At 36.0% G+C, this 24,830-nt stretch overlaps 2 protein-coding genes across 5 annotated transcripts in view; one reads left to right on the top strand and one right to left on the bottom strand.

Moving 5' to 3' along the window:
• Positions 1 to 2,286, top strand: part of SLC4A10 (solute carrier family 4 member 10) — a 170,092-nt gene extending 167,806 nt beyond the window's left edge. For all 4 annotated transcript variants that reach the window (XM_063429670.1, XM_063429671.1, XM_063429669.1 and 1 more), the window contains one exon: positions 383 to 2,286. In XM_063429670.1, the coding sequence (XP_063285740.1) occupies positions 383 to 449 (67 nt within the window). In that variant the 3' untranslated portion in view covers positions 450 to 2,286. The remainder of the gene's footprint in view (positions 1 to 382) is intronic.
• Positions 2,287 to 10,194: 7,908 nt separating this feature from the next.
• DPP4 (dipeptidyl peptidase 4) overlaps positions 10,195 to 24,830 on the bottom strand; it is a 72,279-nt gene continuing 57,643 nt past the window's right edge. Inside the window, exons 17-27 of the mRNA XM_063428616.1 lie at positions 24,053 to 24,177; positions 22,216 to 22,263; positions 20,897 to 20,995; positions 19,867 to 19,936; positions 19,241 to 19,435; positions 17,925 to 17,979; positions 15,928 to 16,027; positions 13,845 to 13,909; positions 12,041 to 12,113; positions 11,059 to 11,132; positions 10,195 to 10,528 (exon numbers count right to left, since the gene is read on the bottom strand). Of these exons, the coding sequence (XP_063284686.1) occupies positions 10,430 to 10,528; positions 11,059 to 11,132; positions 12,041 to 12,113; positions 13,845 to 13,909; positions 15,928 to 16,027; positions 17,925 to 17,979; positions 19,241 to 19,435; positions 19,867 to 19,936; positions 20,897 to 20,995; positions 22,216 to 22,263; positions 24,053 to 24,177 (1,003 nt within the window). The 3' untranslated portion in view covers positions 10,195 to 10,429. The remainder of the gene's footprint in view (positions 10,529 to 11,058; positions 11,133 to 12,040; positions 12,114 to 13,844; positions 13,910 to 15,927; positions 16,028 to 17,924; positions 17,980 to 19,240; positions 19,436 to 19,866; positions 19,937 to 20,896; positions 20,996 to 22,215; positions 22,264 to 24,052; positions 24,178 to 24,830) is intronic.

A 24,830-nucleotide genomic window follows, 5' to 3' on the forward strand; every position in this document is an offset into this window, starting at 1 on the left:
TGACCAGCCTGCCCTTGTACAGAACATTCTGAAGCTTCTAACCGCTAAGTGTGCAACCTGTATAACTGTGCATGGAAAATCAATGAAACGTATCAAGTATTCAAAGCGTTAACCTTAAGCAGTGTAAATATGTGGCTTGTATTTGATGTGCTTAACTAATCTTTTCAGTTTGCATGTTTGTTGCTGCTCGTGTCTATGGATGCGGATCCTTTCTCTGTTTTGCATCTTAACTCTACAACCATTTTGCTTGCAGCATCCATCTTGATTATTGGCCGATTTTGTCTAATCGCATGGCAATAAGCAAATTGTTCAGTGCTTCTGTTAAGCATGCATGTTAAACTTGTGCTTTATTAACATGTGGTTCTCTCTTATTTCTTCTTAGTTCTGAAAAGAAGGAAGAGAAGACCATTGCCTCAGGGAAAGGTATCGACAGGGAGACATGTCTCTGACTTGCTCTTCGACCTATTTTTACATGCAGATGAGAAGAACAATCTTGTTGATCTCAATGGGTTATCTATAAATTGTCATATTTGTTAGCAGTGCAATATTATTTTTTTAACAGGTCCACCAGCCCTTTACTGTCAGCAATAAAGTCTTTCTGATTGTGGGGGCATTTCATCAATGTCATTTTATTTTAGCATACTATTGCTTAAGCACAAATCTTTGCTTTGTTTACCTGACATCCATTGCAACTGTTCATATCAGGTTACCTATTGCTCTGGTGATGGAGTCTGGGTGGGATTTTACATGACTTGTTCTAAGTGTTTGGTTAGGGGACTAGAGTCACCAAAACAACTTTAGCTTAAGCTTGAAGTATTTTTTGTGTATAGTTCATGCCCCTGCAGTCTCACTGTTAAATCACTTTGATTATACTGCTGTAGCCACACCTCCATGCATGTAGCATGCACAGCCTTTCTAAATACTTCCTGTAATGTGAGAGTTAATGTTATTTTTCTTCCTTGCACTGCACAGTCTGTTTAATTTAGAATTTCTTATCTTTTGCACACTTAATATCTTGATAGTGATAAAAGTTCAATTTATAGAGCAGGGAATAAAAACATCTAAAGTAAGTCAACATCTGGTTGCATATGAAACCATTTTGTCATGTAGGCTGGAGAGGTGGGTCTAGGGCCAAATGCACAATCACAAAAGTTGTTATTTAACTCCTAAATGAGCAGTGAGACTGAAGGGACATGATTTATACACTAAAACGGCTTCATTAAGCTAAAGTTGTTTTGTTGACTATAGTTTCCCTTTAAAGCTGCCAGCTGGGATATTTATAATGGACATTAGTAACACCTTGATACCCATAACACATGAATACTTAATGGACTCCACCATTAGCACTTAAAGTTTCTTAAGCTCCACATGAACCATTGGCAATCTCTCTGTCATGCTTAGTCATCCACTGGCTTTGATAACCATTGTAGTTCACAGTAACTATAGTGCAGTACATTGCCAATTTATGTCCCTTAATAAAAGCCGGTTCATCCGCCATTCTACAAAGCCAAATTTTATTATTTCACATGATCTTCTAAATTCATTGTTACGTGTATACTTTTTGTTATGATGGCACATATTTTAGTCAGTGACCTTGTTCATTTTCTATACCTGGGAACAAGCTCCTTTTAAAACTGTAGAAGGATTCTCTTCTCCAAATAAAGCTTGGTATCACACTTTTTAAATTCGAAAATAGCAATTGCAGAATATATTATTTATTTTTCTTTTTTGTTGTCTATATGTAATAACATATATTGTTACTTGCTATATTTTCTAATAACTTTAAAGACAGTTAAGAAACTAGATGCTAGATATGTTTTATGTGTACGTAAGAGACATACGCTCTTATCTGTAAATAATCTGTGAATCATGGTGTAAAAGTTCTATTTGTCTACCAAACATGAACATTTTTAGGAGTCTGTACAACTCCAAACCTCAATGTCATGCCCATTCCTGCTCTACATACTTTATTTTCGCAGTATCTATGATTACTAAAGGAGATGTGTATTACCCCAACATTGTCAATGATTTTACCTTTAGTAAAGTTTACTGGATCTGCTATTCTAGGGGGTTAAGGTAATTGTTGATGAATTACAACATCTGTGATTTGGGGAGTTCGAATTAATCCACAATTGAAGCAAGCTAGCTTGACTTTTGTTGTTTGAGGCATATAATTCATAACTCTTCCTCAAAACTGATGTTTGGCCTCAGTAAAAACATGAAAACACACCAGTTCAGGAAACAACTGGCATGAAATCACCTTAAATCGACAGGGGTTGTGGGGGGGGGGGGAGGGGGGGGGAGGGGGGGAGGGGGAGGGGGTCAGGGTCAGTATTTATTTTATTATCAATTATCATATTTTAGTTTTCCAAAGTCTTGTTATCACGTAATCAAACAATGAGCCATGAGTTTCGAATACCAAAGTGCTAATACATTTCCTGGCCCCTTTTATGTGTATATCCCTTAAAAACTCAAGCACAGCTCAGTGGGACTAGACAACTTGGTAACCCTATTTATTCAATTTTGTGTAAAGGAATCAGTCACAAACAAAAGTACCCTTAAAGGTCTAAATCTGAATATCACAGAGACTGGATTAATTATTGATCAAAAATTTTTTAGCTTTACTTGGATACTTTTATCTTAATGAGAAAAGGAATTCTAGTATAAGAAATAAAAGATACTGTTGTAACTGAATAGCAACTATGCATTTAAAGAGACGCTATAGGCACACAGACCACTTCAGCTCATTGAAGTGGTCTGGGTGCATATTCCCATAACCCTGGAATGGGAACTATTGCAGTTTTTAATTAACTGCAATAATTACCTTTATGGGTGTACTCCACCTCTAATGGCTGTCTAGACAGAAAGCCACTAGAAGGACTTCCAGACTATTAGGTGAATTTTGGTTGTCTGACACTGGACGTCCTCAAGCTATGCATGAGGACATCCAGCACCACCCGAAAACTGTTCTAATGCAAGTGCAGCCATTGGAGTGAAGGCGGATCCTTAGCCAGCACCGAGGGATCGACGATGGACTAAGGTAAGTGACAGAAGGTTTTTTTTAACCCCTTCTGCACCAAAGGGGGGGGGGGGGGGTGTGGAGGGGGCACTATAAGGAGGCATTGTTATCCTGGCACTATAGTTTCCCTTTAATGAGGAAAATTTGCTATTCAGTTGCCATATATATGGTTATTTGTCATTATATTCATTAAGTCCTAATCATATATTAATATTTATCATGTATGTGAGAGGTAGGACATTCCACATCAAATCTGTTATCACCGGAGAATGGGTTAAATGTTAGAATTTTGAAAATAATCTATTGAAGTCTTGTATTGATTACACTGAAGCCCCTGTGATGTATACTAGGCCTCCCTTTTCCAAACAATGAGTTACATTACACCATGTGTATTTTATGTATTTGCACATAATAATCCTTCCTAAATTATTGTAGAAATTAAATAATGAAAGGAAATCAGTCATGAAAGTATCACATGGTTTGAATCATGGAGGTGTTTAATTCATGGGGGGTGGGGGGGAGTGGTGGGGTCCAATTGCATACATTTCTATGTTTTGCATTGTTGAATTGGAATAAAAATTTCCATGTGATGGAGTTTACAATTCTTATCTGTCCTGCCCTCACATACACTTCAGTTGAGTTCTACACTACCCTGTGTTTTAAAAAAACACATGGCTTTGGAAATTGAACATAGATATTGTATACTTATATTATGCAATAGAACAAATGATGCAGTCATTTGACAGTGTTATTCACTACAGTGTGAACTGTCAGACAGGGCCGGATTAAGAGTCCGGTGGACCTAGTGCTGACTATTACGATGGGCCTAATTACAGAAGGCACAGGGAAAGGGAAACGTACAGGATACAGCCATAAGAAAACACATATCCTTTATGCTAATCTCTTGCTTTCATCCATCAAGCAAATCCATAGCATCTAACACAGCGTCCGGTGAATCAGGACGACGGTAGGATAGATAAAAGGGTGGGCCACTGACGCAAATCACATAACTGGCACCACCAAGGGGTGGACATGCTCAGTAAAAGAGAAGGTCTGCCTTAAGAATTTGAAGGTCAGTCTGGTATGGTTGAATATCAGGCTGCCTACCAACTAAGGGCATACTATGCAAACAGCGCCCTGAGCTTGGCGCAAATGTGTCTAATGATGCGCTTGCTCTAAACTTTATGGGGCGGTCTTGACCACTAACTTGACCACTCCTCTCTTTACTGTCTTACTAGAAGTCAGACATTCCTGGTATGCAGTTTAGGAAAGACAAAAGGTGGATCTAGGGAGTGAAGAAGCAAGGGACATGCCACGGTGTTAGAGAAACCAAAGCATCAAGAGCATTTGCAGTGTCACCTAATCTAATTTCATTGTCAGCCAATCCACACAAGTTTAGTTTCTCTACATCCCTCTTAGGTTTCCATACTTCATTCCCTCTGCACAAAGCAAAAGCATGTGAAGAGTAGTGTAAAAAAAAAAGAAAAAAATATATCAATGGGTCTATGGTCCTGGAGCTTCAGCTCCATCAGCCTCTATGTTAATCCGGCCCTGCTCTCAGGATTTAAAGGTAAATATCAAAATGTAGGCCAATATAGCTGATCTGATCAGCTGTTGTGGCCTAAAATGTATTCTGGATTAGTAAATGTATTATTTATAAACATATTAGGGACATTTTTATTTTTGTGTCTTTTACCCAGAACCTGCAATTATAATATATGTAAATAATGTTCTGCTACCTTTGTATCCAATAATTTTTTTTGAAGAATTGTATTTTTTTGTGTGGAAATAAATAGTTAAAACATATAGAATTTGTCCACATGGCATCAAAATATAAAGGCATCAAATATCATATATCATGTTCTATGTTTTAACGTATTCATGGTTTTTGGTTAAAACATGTGCAACGCATACAATTTCAACTATGTTGGGGTTTATTCACTAAATATCAAATTCTAATGATTTAATTGAATTAAAAGCTGAACTGCAAAATGTAGGCAAAAATAGTGATTGGGGCAGGCCTGGAGAAATGTTTAACCCCTTAAGGACACATGACATGTGTGACATGTCATGATTCCCTTTTATTCCAGAAGTTTGGTCCTTAAGGGGTTAAAGCCAGTATTTTTTCCTTGATGTAGATTGATGTTCAGTTCATTACACTTCATTATTTAGTGAGCAAATCCTTGTGAGTTGGTAGGAAAAAAAAAACGCACAATTTAGGACGGACAAATTGACCTGGAAACCTTCACATTTTGCCAATGACGGTGGTCAGGAATTATACCTCTTCAAATGTAGAATTAGTTATTTTGGTTTTTTTGAGCTTTGATCCGCTCTCAGCTTCCATACCTACTTCTGATATAATGATTCAATGTACTTCTTGTTCATCAACAGCCACATTTCCTTGCTTTAATGGAACGCTCCAAGCACCATAACCACTAAACGCACTCTAGTGATTATTGTGCCAGTATTGCTCTGGAGACTCCCCCAAAGAAGAGGCAAAGTGTTTTAGAAAGGTTTGACTTCTTACCTGAAGCCTGGTGGATGCCTATCCCTGCCTCCAGTACTTTAGCCAGAGAACCAAAAGCTCTCTGCCTGATCTTAGCCCTCTCACTCTCAACCAAAGAGCTAGTCCTGCACGGAAAAAGGTTTAGCTCAGGAGAGCCAATGGAAGCTCTAAGGAGCAGCTTCTGTCTCTTTGACTGAGGTAGTGGAGGCAGGGAGCAGAAACCAGCAGATCCCAGGGTATAAACCGCACACAAGAGTATGTATTCCGGTTCTCTTTAAAAAAACGAAACCATATATTTCTCACTTTGTGGTCAGGGAAGAAGGCCGTATTTATGTGAACCTATACCTCTAATCATTAGTATAATATACTAAGTCGGTTGTGGTGTGCCGAAACCGACGTACGGGTTGGCCTGTAAATAAAGAGGGTCAACCAGTTAATGGATTTCCTTTGTGGAGTGGTGGGTGGGGTAACTGGAAGTAACCAAGCGCTATCAGCAAGGTATGGAGGTAAGTAGTGGGTTTATATAGGCCGGTTGCAACCCCTCCCATAACTCAAGGCTCCGCCTTCCCATTTATCATTTTCCTCTCATTTTTTAATGGTTTCCATTCGTTTAGTTTCCATTTTACACAATCAAGCTATATAAATCCCTCTCAACTGCGTAATCCTTTTCTAGATCTTTATCTAGTCTTCAAGATATTGTATACCACTACATTTATTTTTATGACAATTCGAGAGCCTCTGATTTACAAATAGTTACTTTAGATCTAATCTCAGAGGTGTATACATTTATATAAATATTGTAAATGTAAAAAAAAAAAAAGTTACATTGAATAAAATAAGTGCATTTAACAATAAACAACTCCAGCAAAGTTTTATTTTTAGGATATCTTCTATATGTACAATGTAAATTTTTCAATAATTCCTTTATTTACTAAAAATCAGTGGTAAGGTATTTTCTTAAAATAAAATGTTTCCAGAAATTTAGTACTTATATTCCTTTAATATATTTAACTCATATTAAACCTATTATATAATGGACAACCACTCATTTTCCCTGTCAGAAAAGCAGTTCAGTACCCAAATATATTTTTTAAAGGAGTTATCATAAAAGTGATATCCTTCCATTTGTATAGAAAACTGCAGGCACTAAAGCCAGCCCTGTACAATGTATTTCGTGCAATATGGGTACTTTCGTAGCAATCTCTTTGCTGGACTGTTTATCTTACAGGAAAAACTGAACACGAACAACTCTCCGGCCAAAGTCCTACCAATGAACGGTCTAGTTGGTTTACGTGATAATTTTGTTTGTATACTTTGTGTGCATCGTTTGACTTTAAATTAAAAAATAATTTGTTTTAAAAAAAACAAAAACAACCAAAAAATGAAAAACTAAATATAAAAAAATATCCTCCCCCATACATAATGCGTTTGTTGTTGGATTTCATTTTTTGTATTTATGGTCAAAATCACAACATTTTGGATGTAATTGAATACAGATGTGTCAGTGTTTTGTGCTTTTGCATAAATTGTGTTTTCACATTATTGTCATGTGAAAATAAAGATTTAGCTTAGCCATATTCTGTGTCTTTAGATAACGTCACCAAATATGTTCTGTAAATCGTTGTGGTTCATTGCAGTAATCTAACAAATTCAAACTGTGAAAAATAAAATGGAGTTTTATCCTTTTATGGTAGAGCTTTTTAAAATGCAATTGCGTTTCTTGTTCAGTTAGTTAAACTTATTAAGAAAGTGTTTATATTTAAGTGTGCACATTAATCCACTTACATTATCTTATGGAGTACATCATCTACAATTCATACCTCTAATCACGAAAAAGATCACAATGAAGGAAACTACTTTGTAGCATCTTCACTAGTTATGTTTTAAAGATTGGATCCTGGATTCCTTGAATGACAGTAAATCATTGCCATTATGCATTATAAAATATCAATTTATTTAAAATTAATTTACAAATTCAGCTTGATACAGCACAACATAAGTAAATAGTGGACAAACGGTTATATTCTTACATTGCTGAAAAAAATCATCTTCGTCTTACACATTCCATCCGATAGATCCTACACCTATAGCAAGCTGAAATTGTAAATAGATTTGAAAAGACTGGAAGGGTAGTGGTCATCAACCACCCTTTCTACTTTCTTCAGCAAGGAGAAAGCAAGGATGCATGTTGGAATGGGGATGTGAGATTGAAAAGATTGGAATAAGATGAAAAATTCTGTAGCAATTTTTTTTTTTTTTTGGTAGAGGTGGACAGGCAAAACCATTTTGAATGTGCAAAAAAAATAAACCACAAACAATACTTTACTTTCCATTAAGTGTATACAATTTGTTTTGGTGCCTGAAGATGGAGAGGTAACATGGTATTATATTGTTGGTGGGTTGTCAGGAGACCTCTACGCATGAAAAAACTGTAACAGCCACTCAACTTTGTTACAGAGGAAAGCAGGATTACCCATAATACAACATACGTCAACCATCTAAACAGCAGATAGGGCTCCAGAACCATGAAAATACCCTGTCCAACCTTGGCCCTATTAAACATCCATATAACAAGAATGAAGGCCTGAACTGGCAACCTAGTTAGGGTCCTTAATTCTTCTCTGAGACAGAAGTTGAGTGGTTCCCTCAGTCTGTAATATTCTTCAGACATGGAGCATCAAATAATTATTTGGATATCCATGGATATATGTACTTGACCTCCTCACTAGATCATAGAGAACTCAAACCCTCTCAAAATATGAAGAATTGGTTAGAATTGTACTCCAAGTAAACCATGTTCTGGTGCAATTAACTATTACTTATCACTTTCAAACTAAGATCGATACGTACATCATACAATGCACTGCAGATTGTCAATCATGGCCTCATGGCAAACTATGCATTACAAACATTTAATAAACGCACAAAAAAGTATATTTAAACTTTTATTGGTATTGCTTAAATTAATACTTAATTACAGAAGAGTCAAACTGGAAAAGTAATCTTTGTAAACAAGTTTTGATAAATATCAAGTGGCATAAATACATATAGATCTTTATAACTCAGCTGATACAAAGATTTAGATTTTTTGTTGTGGTCATATTTTTGATTTGTTAGATATTCGATTCATTAATGATTTAAGCTGCCTCCCCATTAATCAAACCAATGAAACTTTATTCCATAAGTGATTAAATATTTTGCTCCCACCCATAGAGGAAACCTCAGATGCTCTGCAAGTCAAATTTTTTTTTAATAAAGACATAAACGTTGAGAGTTAGCTGTAGGGCCAAGTCTGATCTGGGTAAAGTGCCATTTCCGATCCACTAATTATTGGATTTGTTAGAACTCATTTTGCAGATACACTACAATAAGGACAATATAAATTTGTTTGTTCGGTTAGGAAGTCTAAATTTTGAACAACATGGGTCATGAAAGGAATCTTGCTGTGTTATTGTCCAAGGAATGTTGCCCATAGGTTTTCATTTTAAATATATCAGAATGTTGCACATGTGTGGTATATCAAGGTACATACAATTTAGTTCAGGTGCATTGTGATACATTTTCTTGTCTTCACTTTTACATAGCAAGTGTGTTCAATAGGAAGAATACAATTAAATGTTGATGTTTGTGCTAGTGTAATTTTATTATGCAGCGTGTTTTTCATGCGGTTCTTCTTGTCATTGCTATGGAGTGATACTTTATTTTCTTTTAATTTGTTCAGAAGTCTAAGGAACACTGTTATACATTATATGGAAGCTCAGCACACATTTGTTTTCGTTTTTTTTAATCAATGGGGAATACGAAGACAGTGGCATAACAGAAATATACATCTGAAAAGTGTGCTTTATCCTACCATCTACTTAGTCAGTGATAATCGTATGGTGCTTTTCAGAAAGAAAAAAAAGAAAGAAAATGGAATAGTGTGAAACCATTTTTGAAGCCATGATGCGATTTTCTATTTTTGCATAGCTTTATTGTGTCTTATCTACCATGCACATTGAGGTCATCACCATGTGACCATCTTCCATGGCTGAGATGAGTTACAGAGCGTATGAGTCAGGCATTTAATTCTGTAACTGATGTTTACTTGGGGGTGTGAAGATTTACCAAGGTTGATGAGTGATACAACAGTCCATCTTCAACAAAAAAAAATAATAATAAAAAAAAATATTCAGATTGCCAGATAAATAAACAAAATACATTTTTGCATCCTGTGCATGATTTAGAATATTTTGAAATACAGTTAAAATTTATACCATAAACATATGCATGGAATTCCATTAATTTAGATGACAGCTATGCGTAGCATGCTTGAAATCACAGTTCTAGATAATTTATGACATTACTAAACTTGGGGTCTAATGTTCTATTTTTATGGAGTGTTTGTAGTTTTGCAGATCATCTTATTACAGGAATATGTAGAGAATGTGTTCTAGTATTCTGGAAAATAATGGTTTGTCTCTGTCTACATATCAAGTGTTGACATAAGAGGCTCTGTACACCTTCAAATGAAAAGGAAATGTAATGTCAAGCATATTAAACCAAGTACACCACTCCTGCATTTAATGTCCTTTAAATTAGTGTTTAGACTAAGGCAATGGTGAACACTTAATAAGAATAAGATTCTCATTCGACGAATCAAGTCTTTTGCAACACTGAAAACAAAGTGTCAGCAGGCACAAATGTGTTCCCTATTCATCAAGTACCAGTTTGCACGAGCCATGGCCCTGTGTCAGCCGTTCCGATGTTTCTTTGTGGTCCACCTTGCTTCATCGATCTTTGGTATCATTATTTCTTTTGGTTGCTTACATATATTGGATTATAATCCTCACAGGACATGGATAAATCACAGAAAATTGTCTGTCTTTGGTAAACAGAAGAACTAGGTGGCAGGAGTGATTGAACTACTGTAGATTAAAGCACTGCTTTAGAAAATGGCTCATGTGGATGTATATATGTCTGTTTGCAAGTCCTGATATTGCATGATCTTTGTCTGTGTACCACTAGAAATGAAAATGAATGAAAACAATTAAAATAGACCAAACAAACAAACATACGAAATATGTGCACGGATGCACACACAGCAGAAACCTCACCACTTGCAAAACTGGGGTATGCTAATCCAAAACAAACCAGTTTTGTTGACACAAAAATAGAATTATCTGCTTAACAAAATACAGTACTCTGTGTTCTAAAGCTTTCCAGAAAAATTTGTATCATCCTGAGATTTTAGAATAAGTTGTTGAATTGTAGCCATGGAATTGAACTGTTAAACTGATAGGATTAGAACATTAATTGTGCAAATTATTACCTGCCCCATTTGAATTAGATCGGCAAAATACTGGTATTAATTTAAATGGGATAGTTAACAAATTCAGGTGGAGTCATCAATAAAACACCTTTCTGTTTTAGTTAACAAACCTATTGAAAACTGTTAACATTAAAATAACAATTTTCAATGTTAATTGAGAGCAACTAAAGCATTAAAAAGAAGAAGAAAAAAACCCAAAAAAAACCAAAACAAAAACCATACCATTGTTTCAAAATCCACCTGATTATCAACAAGAGCCTTTGAAATCTGAGCAGCCTGCTGAAAATGGACATTATCTAAGGGGAAAGAAATAGAATGGTTGTATGTATACAAATATATAGTTGTGATCATTACTTACATTTTTAAACTAGGTCGACAGGCAACCTATATGGGATCCAAGCCTGGACTAGCCACTGGGCAAATGTCAAGTGGGCCACAATGACCATGGGCTAATGACAACAGGTTAGATCAAAGTATTTTCCTTACTGGCCACCCATATACTACAAACCCTATCCACACACAGGCCTCTCCACATGCACACACTAAACAGCAAACAGTCCCTTTCATAGAACTCAAGCAGTCTCCCTTCCATCCAGATACTCCCCGCACACATACAAAATCTCATACACAGTCTCTCCACACAGGCAGTCTTCCCCTACCCCCAAACATGCAACCTCACAAGCAGCCTCCAAACACCCCCTCCCCTCCTACCCCCTCCTCCCTCCTACCCCCCCCCCCCCTCCCTTGGGTTGACTTGTTCTGTGGAATAGTTTGGTTATCTCCTCATTATTCGCGGTCCTATGTGTTTTTTCTCTGTTCTGTTTGTGGTATGGTTAGCTCTGCATTGCACTCAGCTCTCTGTAATTTATAGATAACATAATTTGTCAACTTACTAAAGCTACCAATTTGCCTAGAGAGGAGGCAGAGGAGTAGAAAATAATGGACATTGTAGAACATCTAAACATATCATTTTTGACCTATTATTTTGTTGAAGCCAAACACCCTTTATATGAAGAGTGTATGCATCAAAAGTAGGGCGTTTTAAATTGAAAATGACCATTCATAGTATGTTTGTAACATTATCAACGTAACTATTTTTGTTGAATACAAATGATTCTCTTTTAGCCATTAGCTCTGTGTGTTGACAGTTCCGATGTTACAAATATATTGCTAGTGCTGCACAGCATATTTTTTAAAGCCTTACCATCTGCTGTGCCATGTATAAGAAGGTATTCAACATCCTTAAAGTTCTTTGCTCTAGACATGACTGTTGAGTTCTGCGCAAGAAGAGAATAAATGGAATCATTCATAGGTCTTGCATGTTACAAACAGGCAACAGAATTTCAGTAGTAATCTAATGCTTATAACAGCTATTAGTTGTTCAGGGTTAGTGACTCAGTGTGCTATAAATGCAACTAAACAGACAACAAGATGACATTTTAATAAATACCATTGTTTTATCATATGGATTTATTTGTAGCCAACACTTTAGAATAAACACATTATTGATGTTTTCCGTTTGTGTTTTAGCACCCTCTGGTGCCATTACCAGGTATGTTCAACAGATTCACCTTTCTAACCAGGAAATCTACTCTACAGCAGTCTCTGAGTCAGATAATTTGCACAGTTGATAGACAAGAGAATAATATTTCCATGAAGTATATATTGTGTAGGGAAAAATACTGTCATGCTAAATATTTCATTTTTAGTATTATTACACACAATAGAAAATATCGCCCAAGCTGTAGAATAGCCTAAAGAATTATGGAATCATGGAATTATTTTTTACATTATGTAGCCTGTATTATGGAGTTGGATTTTCAGCAAAGGAAATTGATTTGAGCTGTAGTATCTCCAAAAAGATATTTAAAAATGTGTACACTCCGATATGCCATATTTTATATTCATTTAAACTCCTGGCAATTTAATTAGATCAAAGGATAATTGCCAAGCATACACGGTTCTGGTGCTCATTGTTTAAGATGAATAAGCAACTGACTTCACAAACTTTTCTTTACCATGCAAGATTAAGTAAAATGACACAATGAGAGCTTCTGTTGAAGCAAAATGCGTGTAACCAGTTTGTGATCAACCAACATTAAATTGGCAGGGTGCCATCTAATTATCTCTGCAGCCAAATGAGACCATTCAAGAGGTTTGTATTCATCAGTGGTGCCCAAAAAAAGAGATCTATAGATAGAACTACAACTGGTTCTGGTTTTAAAAACCGTGAAACCATAAAAAACAACAAAAATGTTACTGATATATTCACACAGATCCTCATGGACAGTGGAAAAAATATATATCCAGAGACGTTGGAAGAAAAAACATTTCTCATCATCACCAACAAGAAGGCTAGAAGGTGTGGTGTGCTACTGAAGCATTCACTGGTGCTCTCTGCAATAAGCTTCCAGTGGTGACCAGGCCTCGATGATGTGGCCTGGGTGCAGTAATCCTGGCACTGATGCTTTAACCATGCATGGCTAAACATGCCTCTAAAGGCTGTCTTCCTGACAACTACTAGAGGTGCTTCCACTTTGAGAACCAAGTCTGACTTGGTTCTGTGATGTTTGCATTATCAAATGCTGGGAAGCTCATATGAAGCTCATATGGGAATCTTTACATTGGACAAGCATCAAGACAGCAAAGCCTCCAGTATGACATATTGGATGGATGAGTGGGCGGCAGCACCGAGTGAGTCTCTGTGCTGGAAAAAAGGCAAGTGAGGAGAGAATTATAACATTAGGAATACAGGTTTGTTTTCCATAACACTGTAGTGTTCTTTTAAATAAATAAAATAAATAATCAGGTCATATCAAACATGACCGTTCAGATTTATCTGTACAAATTTAAAAAAAAGATCCATTTATATACTTTTTTTTCTACCTTCGAGAGAGAATGACATTAGTCAGTGGCATTCTGTGTAGGCAGCTGAATCAGATTCTCTTGCAAAGGAACATTCTGTCTCGAACATACACAATGGGTAACAGAAAAGCCTTTTTTCTTACCAGATAGTTGTCAAGGTTATCTTCTGGTGTAGGAAGACCCATATATCTCTCTGTGTAAATAGAATCTGTTGTGGATTAAAAAAAATATAAAAAAACATTAACTGTATGAAGAAATTTGCTTAATTTTAACAAAATTGTTATGTACATTAAATTTGAAGTGTAACCTGGCTGAATATGATTCACCAGACTCTGGCTGGAATGAAATGAAGATAAAACTGAGAAAATGAAAAACCCAGGTAATCATTTCTATCCCCATAAGCATAAGGGCTAATTTTTGCACCCATGTTGTTTTAAGGAAATTTCCCATCATGCTCATCTCAGCCAGTTTAGGCAGCACTGCTCTCAAGTGAGATCGACTTTAACTGCTTAACAGTGAGCTGTGGTGATAGCCAATTTGGTAAATATTGAATTTGGCAATTTTTCCCAAGTCAGTTTCAGCCACCGCACCACATTGGTTAGTGGCTAGAAACTCTGCTGAAAAACATTCTTAATTTAAAAGAATTATAGAATTGTATAACGTAGATAATTACACTTTGTTTTCTTTGAACATCGATTGAAAGCATTTGATTTTTTTTTATTTCAGTCAAACCATGAAGAACTTAATCTTTGAATTAAAAACAAGTAAAACTAAATAAAATCAAGAAATTTAAAACACTTGTTGGTGCTTTAAATACATTTTCAAGTATTAAAAAGGGACACTCTGGCCACCAGAGAGTGCTTGCTGTACAGTAGCTCCCCATTGTTGAAAGTGAAAAAGATACGTAGAAACATAGAATGTGACTGCAGATAACAGCAATTCAGCCCATCTAGTCTGCCCAATTTTCTAAATACTTTCATTAGTTCCTTATATCTAGGATAGCCTTATGCATATCCGAGGCATGTTGAAACTCCCTCACTGTGTTAACCTCTACCACTTCACCTGGAAGGCTATTCCATGCACCCAATGCTCTCTCACTAAAGTAATATTTCCTGATATTTTTAAACCATTACCCCTCTAATTTAAGACTATGTCCTCTTGTTGTAGTAGTTTTCCTTCTTTTAAAGCTTGATTGAAGCCACAGACATAGAGCAGAAGTGAAGGGGCAGAGCAATCAGGCACTGTCTTCGGGGTTAAACCCACCATCGGAAAAGGTTTCCTAAAATTCTATTTTATTTATATTCCTATATCCTATACTAAAGTCAGAGGTAGTAACCTATTGTGTTTTTAACCAAACCATGCTTGGCATGATGAGAAGGTACTAAACAGGGGGCCCTGTTGCTGCAATAGGGAATGTGCAAATGCCCCAACGCACCCCCCTTCTTGGCCCTTTGTCATATTTACTGTGAGAATGTGCGGTAAAATAAGTGGTGGACCTTATACTGGGTGAACGTCATACTGATTAGTAATTCATTGGCTTCATGTACTCCTGTTTCCATTGCCTGTGTCGTGAGATAGCTATATAAAATACTTTAAGGAACACTATAGCGCAAAGAATACAAATCTGAATTCATAAAGCTGTATTACCCCGGTCTTTATTCATTTTTAGTCCTCCACCCCACCCGATGCAATAAAATTGTAATACATAAATGGTTTACTTAATTACTTTAAGTTGGGTAATATATTGAGTCAATGCTTTCCTATGGGCCAGCGGTATCATGTGACCAGGTTTTACGTGGCCAGTGCAGCAGAAGCTCCTCTAGTAGCGGTCATACCAACAGCCACAAGTGGTTAATTAAACCCTGCAATGTAAACTTTGCAGATCCCCAAAAATGGCAATATTTAACATTGCAGGGTTAAGAAGAAAGGGGACATTGCACCCAGACCACTTCACTGAGATTTTATAGGTCTGGGTGACTATAGTGTTCCTTTAATGGATCAGGACTCGAATCCCCTGGCCCATTCACATGTCCACATTTCCCCAGTCAATTAACAACTCTGAAAATCCCATTGTCCAATAGAACATTCTGTTCTGAAAAATATGCAAATGAAAAAAAAAATAGAAAGTGCTTTTAATTTTAAATGTATTATTATAAAAAAGTTTCTACATTTCACAATGTGAATCATATTCATTGTTAAATAATTAGCAGTAAAATTAACTTGTACCATAATATTCCCAACTTGATACAGGGGCAACAGCAATGCCACATTTAAACAGCCCACTTCCATAGCCAAGAACCATCGAACTTACATATCCTCCATAGGACTGAAAGAAGGAAGAATAGATTAAAACAAAACACATATATATAAATTATTACACAGGACTGAAAAAAATGGAAAAAGAGGAGGAACTAAATATATTTAGGGGATGGGGCCTAGCATTCATACCACTCACACATCATATTTTACTGCTCCAGGACCAAACTAATTCACCTGGCTATTTACAAGATAATTCACAGCCATCAAAATTCAGTTGTGCCAGATATAACCAAGGATTATATTGATGCACTTCTTTTACCCATAACACACCAAATTGCCACGGAAGCCACGGCCTGGATGCCTGCGGGTTGCAGAAGATTTCCCGCGAGAGTTAGATTGGAGAGCATACTTACCTCTCTGCACGAGGGATCTAGCCTCTATGTAGATGGGATGTAGAAAACAGAAGACACCACTTGTAGCCCCAAATTAAGCTAGAGATATTTGCAGGCTGCTCCATTGTATCCCACATATGAAGGTAGCAGGCCCTGCTGATATGGAAGCCCCAGCTACCCCTTTGAATGACAAATTTGGTATGCAGGCTACTGTAGATAGCAGAACCATTCAACCTAAGACAGGTACTTTCACAAATACATTGAGGACGGCCCTTGCTACTAAACAATCTCAAATCTATAGAAAATTGGTAATGGACAGAGTTCAAGCAAATGAAAAGGAGGTGTTTGACCTTAAGAAGGACCTATCTGTTCTAGAGGAAACCATACAGTTACAAGCTTCACACTTTAACCTTACTCTACTAGTAATATTAGAGGGGTATTGGATTTAGTAACGCCACAAAAACTCCCCCATGTTCTTTAAAGGCTAATGGCCTCAGTGATGCCTAAGAAACAAGTTAAACAGATAACATACAGGGCCTACCACATTGTCAGGTCTCCTCAAGACCCAACAACTTCTCCAAGATACATTATATTTAGTTGTTACTCTTAGACCAGCAAAGGCTAATTAAAATATTCCAGGAGAAGGCACCTCTTGACTTTGAATCGCATCACCTCACATTCTTCCAAATTGTACACTATTCCACACCATTATGGAGGAAGTTTCTTGTAATCCATTACAAAGTAGTTGCTAGATGTTCACATGACGTATTGCTGGACTGCTCTGTGGAAATTGGTGGTCTATCAGGAGGAAGAAATCTGTATGGCCACATCCCCTGAAGAAGCTTTCACTTTTCTAACAGACTTGGAAGATTCGTCTTGACTTGTGCCCAGCTTCACCTAGGATATCTGGAATGTGGTACGTTTTGTCCAGAGTAGGGGACTGTACTTGGTGACACAAGTGAATAGACCGTTTTTGCAGGAACCGGCTTTATTTTGTCATTTGATTCTCTGTTATATTTATTTAATACTTACCACTGAACCACCGCAGTGTGGTCTTAAGTCCTTAGACATATGTATATACCTATATTTACATTTTAGGTTTTTAGATCAAGCTACATCTTTATACATGATGTAGTACTTTGATTCAGTATTAGCTAGCATGGATATTTCTCACTGATCCTGAGCACAACACTTTAACTAACTTATTTCGACACAGGCATCTTCTCTATCAATCATTTCTTGTGCACACTTCCTCAGATTTTAAGCTCATTGGATCAGGGCCTTCTACACCTCTTGTCTCTTAATTTTTGTATATCCATTACTTGTTTTCATATATACCCTTGCTATAATTGTAAAAGGCTGCAAAATATGTTAGCACTATATACATATACGTGCTAGCAATAATAATAATAAAGATAATATCATCACAACATTAGTTTTGAACTAGGCCTCATGGTAAATGGAAACGTTTATGAAATCAAGTTCTGACAAAATTAGTGTTCATGTATAACTAAACAAATATAATTATCAAGTTTACCTGTGGATACCAAGGATGTATACATATATACTCACCCATCCCCAAATAGCAATTCTTTTTTCATCAACAAAACCTAGGTCTGTAAAATGTCTAAAATTAAATTAAAAACACATTCAAGTTTAGTGCTCAATTATAGAATTGCCATGATATACAAGAGTCATTAATAAGAGTCTGCCTCAATTAAAAAAATATGTAAAAAAAAATTAAAATCCTGTACTCTAACAAAATAAGCCATTTAATTGTTTTTTGTAGGATCATTTACTTAACTAGAAAATGTTTTTGACTGATTGCAAATTGCATGTTAAAATTATCCACTTCAGCTATTTTTATAGTCTCCCAGTTTGCACAGACTGCTCGTAGCACCCTACTTTGGAGTAAGTGCTCACCTCTCTGTTTATTACTGACAGCTATTTTTCTACTTCAGCTTTTTGGTGTAAAAATATAAAAAGTCATGGTCAGCTTCTGACAATTCCCAGGGTCTCCAATGTTTTTCCATGTATCATGGTTTGTCATTCTTGCTAGCACCCCACTCGGATGTTATGGAGGGCATTGTGGCTACAGGAATACAATAATATCAATTTACCCATCAAGATAGGTACTTTTATATGGCAATATTTCTCAACGTAATTTAGTGAACAAAAATTTATGAGAAGATGAGATGACCCTGATCGAACACCGATCAGATAGTGTGTTATTACCCTTACATCGAGTATTTCTTTTACGAATGAGAGAAACCAAAGATCCATTTGAGTCATGCTTTTATGTCTCTGAAGTCCAATTCAATGAGTACTGAATGGTATTATAAAGTCAATCACTGAATGTCAATGGCCAGGCTAGAGAGAGCTTTATTTAGCAATGGACTAGATGGTATTTTCTTAGGAGAAGCCAACAGCAAGCTATAGAATTCTAGATAAACCTCTCTTGTGACCAGTGGGAGTACAACCACATAACATGTAAAGCATATAACCTGAAAACAACATTGACTGATAAAAGCATACAGCAAATATTCTGCAGATCAGTACTGACTCACTTGATAATTCTCAAGTCATGTTACCTATGAATGTTTGCTGCACCTAAAACGTATTCTCACTTTCATGCTTCACGTTCGGTTGGCTACTTCATCCTGCCACTATATCCGACACTGTCCCAATTTTTCACACTTTTGTATATATATATATATATATATATATATATATATATATATATATATATATATATTGTACATGATTACATCTTTTCTCACTTTGACATAATATCCAGGAATAAGCAATAACACTTGACACGTTACATAGGCTGAAAAGATGCTACCATCAAGTTCAGCCTTTTTTAAACGTTTAATGTTTCCACTCACTTGACTGCTGCTATTTGATCTTCTATTTCTACTGTTCCAAGCCGGTGATTTAGTTGGTGCATGATCTTATCGCCTTGGTATCCACTCCCTCGACCATCAAAACTCGCCACAATAACCTTCTCAGTGCTAGCAAGATATGTGGCCCAATTCAGGCGAAAGTACTGGTCAACTTTTTGACTGCAAGGGCCAGCGTATCTAAGAATGGAAATATGTTTATTAGCCGATTATGGCCTGTGTTTCACTCATTACTTATAGTGAAGAAGAACTTCATTTAAAAATGTCCAGTTCCAAATTAATACTGTAAAAACCATTTAGTATATGAAGACATTACAGACTGATGGACTGAGTTAAGAGTAGATGAACTAAATTGGAAAAAATATAAGAATTCAAGAATATTTCTAATATGGCAATTTTAGCCATCTTGTAGTTTAATTGCTCTAAAACTGGTATTGTGGAGAAATACCTAGGAATTTGCCAACATTAGGGTCAAAACAGAGAATAGGAAAATTCGGGTATTTGAAAATTTTGTATTTTTTACTGTCGTGTTTATTAATTTATAAAACAATAAAAAAAATAAGATTTTTAGAATGCACAATTTAGTTTAGCAGTAATTCTAGAGTACATACACATCAATCAGCAAAGCGTATTTCTTTTTTTCATCAAAATGCGGGGGTAGGATCATCTGATACCACAACTCTAAACACAAAAGACAGCCATTTTAAAGAATAATACAATGACGAATTAAATTAAGTTTTAGCTTTAATATTACAAGTCCATGCACATCCATTCAAAAACATCCTGTGTCTTATAGAAATATTTTTTTTTTTTTTTTTTTTAATAAGGAACGTTTAAAAACTGACAGCAAACAAAGTGATACTTGCTAATCAAAAACTGTAAACAAAAGATTTCCATATACAATTAGGTTTTATGATTCCCTTATGGTTAGCTTGCCCGGTGGTCAACAGGAGACACAGAACTGACAACGAGTGCTTACTTCCAGGAAAGCAACTACCAGCATCAACGCAATAAATTTAGAACATGTAATTGAAGAAAGTCTCTTCTTTCTCTTGTTTTTCATTTTTACATTTAAAGAAAAAAAAAAAGGTCCTTTTCTCTCCTGTAAACCACATAACAATCACACAAACACTGAAAATGGTATTGGCAAAGAGTCACTTACAGAGTAAGTAATTGGCAGATGAAAAGAAAAAAACAAAAAGAGAAATTGTACAAACTTTCACAAGATATCTTCATTGCAGCTACCACAACAACTATAACACTACTGTAAAAACAGTGGTATAAGCCATGAAAGGACTAAGAGTGTACTTCATTTTTAACCTTATTAATAGGATAAGAATGAAAATCCAAGGGCACACATTTTACATGGAGACATAAGAATGGCCGGAGTTTCAAAACACAGAACTCATTTGGCATGAAATTTAATCTAAGAATGTTTAATAGTGTGTTAAGATTGGTTTACCAGTGATGGGCCTGGTCACAAGTGCAACCCCTGTGACAGCGGTATGTACACCACTGGTTTCAACAATTGCATTTGTGAGTTGAAAGTCAGAAGACTAAATTGGTGCAACAACTTTGTGGGACTTAAGAGAAAATGTGTAGTGAAAACATCTGGAATTTACATGAATCATGTAGACTTACCAAATCCATGCAAATTAATGGTTTTGTTCTGTTTTGTTGGCATCTGAATATCATCTAATAAAATCTTCAAAGCTTCGTTATCTTCCAGAACATTCAATTCTTAAAAACAAAATATCAAAGGCATTGGAAATCATTGCTGACTTATATTAATATAAAAACAAAATAAACTCACATTGATATGTGAAATGATGTAAATGTAGTAAATAATCCTGTAGTGATCAGTTTCTCACCGACTAGCAGAACAAAATATTTGTGCTCAGAGTTGAAGACCTACTCCAAAACACCATCAACTCTACAGCCTGGCGTGCCTTTGCATCATCCACAGTTAGTAGTCAAACAGTATAAGAATGGCGCCCAATGATTGCCCTTGGCCTCATCCACTGTGGCTGGAAGCTCCGGCCACTAATCTTATCACAGCTGTGCTTATTGGCTCAGAGTGCACAACAGATGCTTTCAGTCAATGAGCCAGATGTGCATTCCTTGCAGGAGCCAACAGCTTCTGGGGAAGTGGAGACGGGCACCCCATGGGACCTAGGCAAGTTGTCAAACTGTTCTTAAATGGCTGGACTACTTTGGGGAGGGGTGGCAGGGCAGTAACAGGCTGTATTAGTTATGGTGTTTGGTGTGTTTCTTTAAAACAAAGCTGGAAGGCAAAAAAATAAAAAAAATAATGTCTTTGTCTGGGACAGTTAATTTATATTTATTTATTTTTCAAAAGAGACAATTTCCTAAAATAGATCGATTTCTAAACTTTGGCTGTTTCAACTGCCAGTGACGCAGAGACTTTAGGTGTGAACGTTCCATAACTACATACCGGTAGTAATCTAGGTCGAAATAAAGACTACAGCCCACAATGCTCGACATTTAAAACCTATTCCTTTATGCTATTGATGCAAAAGAAGGCAAAACATCCCAATTATAGCAATATCCAATAAGGCCACAAAAATGAAAAAGAAAAAATGATGGCAAGTCAGAACTCTCATTGGCCAAACAACCTGTTCACATACATTATATCCTTGAATATTCTGTTTCTGCAAAAATACATCCAGTTCTTAAAAAAATAAAAAATAAAAAAAATCTATCGAATCTAATAAGACAACCCCCCTTAAGGTAGAAAACTCCACATCTTCATTGTCCTTTTTATAAAGAACCCTTTCCTCTGCTGCAAGTTAAAACACTTTTCTTACAGTCTCAATGGGTGACCTCTTGTCTGTTGTATATTCCAACTAATGTACATATTAGCAGCACTTAGCAGTTTGTGGTCACCCTGTATATACACCATATTCCCTCGGGGGAGTGGAATGAGAGCTATTGCTTACCGTTATAGTTACTTGTGTTGTGCAAGGTATACATTGGTAATCCTGGCCCTGTTGGAAAACAAAAATGGTAATTTTGTTAATAATGTTATTTACTTTGGGTCATCAGTAAAAGTAGTAAATGAGTAAAAAAGCTGCTACAAAAATGAGCAGTTATACCACCATAAATAGGTTTTGAAAGCAAGAGCAGAGAACACTAGCCTTTAGACTACCTTTACATATAAGCACTTTTTTGGAATGAAATGGTTAATAAAAACATCAATACACAAAGCAGACTCTTCAGTTTTCATAGGAGAGAAAAGATGCTTGAGAAATATGGGTAAGATTGTTAAGGTAAAAATTCAGCTCTGAGATGGCTAACTACTAAATATTCAAAACTGGACTACACGCATAAGCTCGTGGAATACTGTGTGAGGTTTGGGGGAAATAATTGACACCATGATTATTGATGCACAATGTTACTTGCTGTTACGCATAATGGAGAGATCCTAAAATGTGCAAGATTAATGTGACCCTTGAAAAACAAGAGGTCTCCCAGTGGGCAAACAAAAAAACAACAACAAAAAAAAACAATAAAAAGGAAAAAAACAAATCAAAAATACAGAAATTACAGGGGAAAATAGGTAGGTACATCCTTAACCAATCTAATCATTTTTTTTGTTCTCTAACAACATTTTATAGAGCAATGGTATACTCTAAAAAATAATGTTCTAAAAATCTAAAAAATGACATACTCTATTCCCAGCAGTAAAAGCATGCAAAAACATTTGCAAAATATTTTGAATCTAAATAAACATACAACAATTAGACTTGTGCACAACCATAACAAGTTTGGTTCATCTGAATGTGTCAAAATAGTTTCTGGTGATTTGGGATTTGTTCGTACGGTGTTTCGGATGAATTTTATCCATACAAGCGTTTAGCAAAAATGATTTGGATTAACCAAAATGGAATGAAAATGAGCCAGCGTACAGCAAGGTATAAATATTATGTATATATTCAGCAGTACCCTGCTTGGTTCTCAAATCAAATGAGAAGTGATTAATTATAAAATTTACTTTTTTACTCCTCTATCGGTCACTTCTCACTTGATCTGTGAACAAAAATCTAGATCATTTTTCCATCAGTGATTTTTTTTATTTATTTATTTTTGCCCAAAAGTTGGAATTCCAAATTATTAAACAAATGAAACATTTTAGTTCATTGTACGTTTCAGTTGTTTCGCGATTTGTCCATGTAGCATTTTGGAGTTTGGGATTTTGGACAAATCACAGATTGCCCAAAATTGGGATGAAGCACAATTTATTTGAAACCAAATGCACAAGTTTAACAAAAAATAACATTAATATAAAACAGAAAAATGCAAAAGGGAGGCTCAATCTAAGGAAAGAGAAAAGGACAATAAGAAATTATAAAAAAAGTGCAAAAGTGTATGGTGGGGTTGGCAATATGGAAGGAATTATAAAAAAAAAAGTCCAGAAAAAAAAAATTGAATTTCAGGACATGGCCAAGACAAAGGAATGAAAGCAAATAAAAGGTTGGTTGCATTAATTTACCCATAAAGGAGAGGATGTGTGATCATGCTTGACCCAGATATTGTACTTGACTAACAATTTTATTGTTAGTTTATGTAACTATACTTACTGCCACTTGAAGTATGTCAGAGTGACATGTTCTTTCCCTAGCAAGTTCAACTCATCCGAGGTTCATAAAAGGAGTACCATTATGATGGGTCATAAATCTAGATCCCAGGATGTTCTCACTAAATGTACCTTTCCTGGTGAAATACTCTGACATCATCACTAATAAAAAGAGGCTTTATAGCCTGATGAACACTCACCACTGCAGGTTAATAAATAATACTTTGCATTTTGGCTGAAGAATGCAGCATATCTTTGGCATCTTTCTGAGCGTAACTGGCAGGTGATACATTCAGGGTTACTTGTTCCACCACCCACTTTTATCCTATGGAAAGCAAAGTTCTAATCAGCGGTGGATTAAATCAATAAAAACAATCAATTATGCATTTTCATATGAGATGTAATTAATGTGCTAAAATCTTTACAACTCTTCTTGATTTACAAACATACAAGAAAAGTTGTAGGATGAGTGGCCGCACTCGCATTAGGATTTCCCCATAGGAAAGCATTATTCAATGCTTTCCTATGTGGTTTTGGGGCGATGCTGGACGTCCAAAAGTTGCCTAATAGCTCGGAATTCCCTCTAGTGGCTGAGTTAACCCCTAGCAAGTAATTATTGCAGTTTATTAAAAACTGCAATACTTACCTGCTCAGGGTTAAGGGACCTTGGACAGTGCACCAGACCACTTCAAAGAACTGAAGTGGTCTGAGTGCCTTTAGTGTCCCTTTAACACTTTGCCCCCAAATTTTATCTTTTTTCCCCAAATATAAATATAGCCATCAAAGTCATCTCATTCTTCCTCCCTCTGTTGATTATACTACTATAGGATTATGATCAGTGTCAAATATAGGCAGCATAAGGTTTGTGAATAGTACAAATGTACATTTACAGAGATAGTCACTAAAGTGTGAATTTTAGGTCACAAAAAGCCAAATCAGTTAGGGTTGTTTTTTTTGTTAGAATATTTTTAAAGGGAA

The sequence above is a fragment of the Pelobates fuscus genome, chromosome 8, assembly GCF_036172605.1.
Source record: "Pelobates fuscus isolate aPelFus1 chromosome 8, aPelFus1.pri, whole genome shotgun sequence".
Classification (NCBI taxonomy): domain Eukaryota; kingdom Metazoa; phylum Chordata; class Amphibia; order Anura; family Pelobatidae; genus Pelobates; species Pelobates fuscus.